This window comes from Nansenia antarctica (assembly GCF_963989245.1).
Source record: "Nansenia antarctica genome assembly, chromosome: 9".
Taxonomy (NCBI): Eukaryota; Metazoa; Chordata; class Actinopteri; order Argentiniformes; family Microstomatidae; genus Nansenia; species Nansenia antarctica.
Window position 1 is genome coordinate 1,843,166 of NC_137679.1, and position 5,000 is coordinate 1,848,165.

The window sequence follows — 5,000 nt, forward strand, 5'->3', positions numbered from 1 at the left end:
ACACACCTCCTCCAGTAACCTACACACACATACATGTAACACACACCTCCTCCTCCAGTAACCTACACACACATACATGTAACACACACCTCCTCCTCCAGTAACCTACACACACATACATGTAACACACACACCTCCTCCTCCAGTAACCTACACACACATACATGTAACACACACACCTCCTCCTCCAGTAACCTACACACACATACATGTAACACACACCTCCTCCTCCAGTAACCTACACACACATACATGTAACACACACCTCCTCCTCCTGTAACCTACACACACATACATGTAACACACACACCTCCTCCTCCAGTAACCTACACACACATACATGTAACACACACCTCCTCCTCCAGTAACCTACACACACATACATGTAACACACACCTCCTCCTCCAGTAACCTACACACAATAATGTCAGCTAATTCATGTCAGCTGGGGGTCCAGGGTGCACAAACAGCACAAAGGAAGGAAGAAAATGCGTCTGTGTGCTGGCGAGCATGTGTGTGTGTGTGTGTGTGTGTGTGTGTGTGTCTGTGTGTGTGTGTGTGTGTGTGTGTGTGTGTGTGTGTGTGTGTCTGTGTCTGTGTGTGTGTATGTACTTGCATGCGTGTGTGTTAAAGTGTGTGTGTGCCTGTGCGCCTGTCTGTGTATGTGAGCTTGCATGTGTGTGTGTCTGTCTGTGTATGTGTGCTTGCATGTGTGTCTGTCTGTCTGTGTGTCTTTCTGTCTGTCTGTCTATGTGTCTGTCTGTCTGTCCCACCCACCGGGCCTGGAGTCTGTCTGTCTGTCTGCGTGTCTGCCTGTCTGTCTGTCTGTCTGTCTGTGTCTGTCTGTCTGTGTGTCTGTCTCTGTGTCTGTCTGTCTGTGTGTGTGTCTGTCTGTCTGTGTGTCTGTCTGTGTGTCTGTCTGTGTGTCTGTGTGTCTGTCTGTCTGTGTGTCTGTCTGTCTGTCCCACCCACCATGCCTGGAGTCTGTCTGTGTCTCTCTGTCTGTGTGTCTGTCTGTCTGTGTGTCTGTCTGTGTGTCTGTCTGTCTGTCTGTCTGTGTGTCTGTCTGTGTGTCTCTCTGTCTGTGTGTCTCTCTGTCTGTGTGTCTCTCTGTCTGTCTGTCTGTCTGTGTGTCTGTCTGTCTGTCTGTCCCACCCACCATGCCTGGAGTCTGTCTGTCTGTGTGTCTCTCTGTCTGTCTGTCTGTCTGTCTGTCTGTCCCACCCACCGTGCCTGGAGTCTGTCTGTGTGTCTGTGTCTCTCTGTCTGTCTGTCTGTCTGTCTGTGTGTCTGTCTGTCTGTCTGTGTGTCTGTGTGTCTGTCTGTCTGTCCCACCCACCGTGCCTGGAGTCTGTCTGTGTGTCTGTCTGTCTGTCCGTCCCACCCACCGTGCCTGGAGTCTGTCTGTGTGTCTGTCTGTCTGTCCGTCCCACCCACCGTGCCTGGAGTCTGTCTGTGTGTCTGTCTGTCTGTCCGTCCCACCCACCGTGCCTGGAGTCTGCGGACCGTCTCCTCGTCCTGCCTGGCTCCCCTCTCCTCCTCCAGCGCGTCCTCCAGGCGGTGGTACATGGCCTCCAGCTCCCTGACCCGCTGCAGGTACTGCTCCAGCTCACACGACTTCTGGGCCACCTGCTCCTCCATCTGCTGGCGCACCTGGGGACAGGGTTGAACAGGGTTGAACAGGGTTGCCAGGGTTGCCAGATAGGCATTGACAATTTCCAGCATTAACAGAAACGGTCTTAAAAACCTAACGCTAAATCCACCAAAAAACCAACCAGCCCAAAACCAAACATTGTCAGAAAACTGTTAATGACTATTGGGCAGGTGCCCATCATCTCCTGCCCTCTTAAACTGTATGTCTGTATGCCAATGATGACCCCCACCCACGGCTGTTCTAGTGTTAATGACCCCCACCCATGGCTGTTCTAGTGTTAAATGACGCCCACCCACGGCTGTTCTAGTGTTAATGACCCCCACCCATGGCTGTTCTAGTGTTAAATGACGCCCACCCACGGCTGTTCTAGTGTTAATGACCCCTCATGGCTGTTCTAGTGTTAATGACCCCACCCATGGCTGTTCTAGTGTTAATGACCCCCACCCATGGCTGTTCTAGTGTTAAATGTCCCCACCCATGGCTGTTCTAGTGTTAAATGACCCCACCCATGGCTTTTCTAGTGTTAATGACCCCCACCCACGGCTGTTCTAGTGTTAAATGACCCCCACCCATGGCTGTTCTAGTGTTAATGACGCCCACCCACGGCTGTTCTAGTGTTAATGACCCCCACCCACGGCTGTTCTAGTGTTAATGACCCCCACCCACGGCTGTTCTAGTGTTAAATGACCCCACCCATGGCTGTTCTAGTGTTAAATGACCCCACCCATGGCTGTTCTAGTGTTAAATGACCCCACCCATGGCTGTTCTAGTGTTAAATGTCCCCACCCATGGCTGTTCTAGTGTTAAATGACCCCACCCATGGCTGTTCTAGTGTTAAATGTCCACACCCATGGCTGTTCTAGTGTTAAATGACGCCCACCCACGGCTGTTCTAGTGTTAATGACCCCACCCATGGCTGTTCTAGTGTTAATGACCCCCACCCATGGCTGTTCTAGTGTTAAATGACGCCCACCCACGGCTGTTCTAGTGTTAATGACCCCACCCATGGCTGTTCTAGTGTTAAATGACCCCACCCATGGCTTTTCTAGTGTTAATGACCCCTCATGGCTGTTCTAGTGTTAAATGACCCCACCCACGGCTGTTCTAGTGTTAATGACCCCACCCATGGCTGTTCTAGTGTTAATGACCCCACCCACGGCTGTTCTAGTGTTAATGACCCCACCCATGGCTGTTCTAGTGTTAATGATCCCACCCATGGCTGTTCTAGTGTTAAATGTCCCCACCCATGGCTTTTCTAGTGTTAATGACCCCTCATGGCTGTTCTAGTGTTAAATGACCCCACCCATGGCTGTTCTAGTGTTAAATGACCCCACCCATGGCTGTTCTAGTGTTAAATGACCCCACCCATGGCTGTTCTAGTGTTAAATGACCCCACCCATGGCTGTTCTAGTGTTAAATGTCCCCACCCATGGCTGTTCTAGTGTTAAATGACCCCACCCATGGCTGTTCTAGTGTTAAATGACCCCACCCATGGCTGTTCTAGTGTTAAATGACCCCACCCATGGCTGTTCTAGTGTTAAATGTCCCCACCCATGGCTGTTCTAGTGTTAAATGACCCCACCCATGGCTGTTCTAGTGTTAAATGACCCCACCCATGGCTGTTCTAGTGTTAAATGTCCCCACCCATGGCTTTTCTAGTGTTAATGACCCCTCATGGCTGAACAGGGTTGCCAGGGTTGCCAGATAGGCATTGACAATTTCCAGCATTAACAGAAACGGTCTTAAAAACCTAACGCTAAATCCACCAAAAAACCAACCAGCCCAAAACCAAACATTGTCAGAAAACCGTTAATGACTATTGGGCAGGTGCCCATCATCTCCTGCCCTATTAAACTGTATGTCTGTATGCCAATGATGTTTGTAAAATACGATAAACGGCTGTTCAGCCACCCATGGCTGTTCTAGTGTTAATGACCCCCACCCACGGCTGTTCTAGTGTTAATGACCCCCACCCACGGCTGTTCTAGTGTTAATGACCCCACCCATGGCTGTTCTAGTGTTAAATGACCCCACCCATGGCTTTTCTAGTGTTAATGACCCCACCCATGGCTGTTCTAGTGTTAAATGACCCCCACCCATGGCTGTTCTAGTGTTAAATGACCCCACCCATGGCTTTTCTAGTGTTAATGACCCCACCCATGGCTGTTCTAGTGTTAAATGACCCCCACCCATGGCTGTTCTAGTGTTAAATGACCCCCACCCATGGCTGTTCTAGTGTTAAATGACCCCCACCCACGGCTGTTCTAGTGTTAAATGACCCCCACCCATGGCTGTTCTAGTGTTAAATGACCCCCACCCATGGCTGTTCTAGTGTTAATGACCCCACCCAGGGCTGTTCTAGTGTTAATGACCCCCACCCACGGCTGTTCTAGTGTTAATGACCCCCACCCATGGCTGTTCTAGTGTTAAATGACGCCCACCCACGGCTGTTCTAGTGTTAATGACCCCACCCATGGCTGTTCTAGTGTTAAATGACCCCACCCATGGCTTTTCTAGTGTTAAATGACCCCACCCACGGCTGTTCTAGTGTTAAATGTCCCCACCCATGGCTGTTCTAGTGTTAAATGACCCCACCCATGGCTGTTCTAGTGTTAAATGACCCCACCCATGGCTTTTCTAGTGTTAATGACCCCTCATGGCTGTTCTAGTGTTAAATGACCCCACCCATGGCTGTTCTAGTGTTAAATGACCCCCACCCATGGCTGTTCTAGTGTTAATGACCCCACCCATGGCTGTTCTAGTGTTAAATGCCCCACCCATGGCTGTTCTAGTGTTAAATGACCCCACCCATGGCTGTTCTAGTGTTAATGACCCCACCCATGGCTGTTCTAGTGTTAAATGACCCCACCCATGGCTGTTCTAGTGTTAAATGACCCCACCCATGGCTGTTCTAGTGTTAACTCAATGTATCTGTGCTAGGCAGAGCTACCCTCAGACTGTCAGCGTTCTGTATTAGTAATATGTGACGTGTTTTTCAGACGCCGTACATAATCATTATATACAGTATGTAAACAATTATTGAATCAATTGTCCTTGCGACAAAGAGAGTGGAGGATGGGTCGTGTAATGGCTTAATGTGTGTGTGTGTGTGTGCGTGTGTGTGTGTGTGTGTGAATGTGTGTGTGTGTGTGTGTGTGAGTGAGTGTGTGTCTGTGTGTGTGTGTGTGTGCGTACTCGTGTATTCAAATTTCCATGAATAACCAGAATGCAGAAGTAACATAACATGGTTACTTCCTCAAGTACAACAGACAGATTCATTAGGACACCACATCCATCACACTCATCAACGTACGATGATGTCATAGGATGTCATCTGACCACTGGG

General features: G+C 49.7%; 1 protein-coding gene across 1 annotated transcript in view; it reads right to left on the reverse strand.

The window, feature by feature from the left end:
* Nucleotides 1–5,000, reverse strand: part of swap70b (switching B cell complex subunit SWAP70b) — a gene marked incomplete at its 3' end in the record, with an annotated part of 33,610 nt that overhangs the window by 3,270 nt on the left and 25,340 nt on the right. Inside the window, exon 8 of the mRNA XM_080539136.1 lies at nt 1,487–1,653. Coding sequence (XP_080395262.1) covers nt 1,487–1,653 — 167 coding nt within the window. The remainder of the gene's footprint in view (nt 1–1,486; nt 1,654–5,000) is intronic.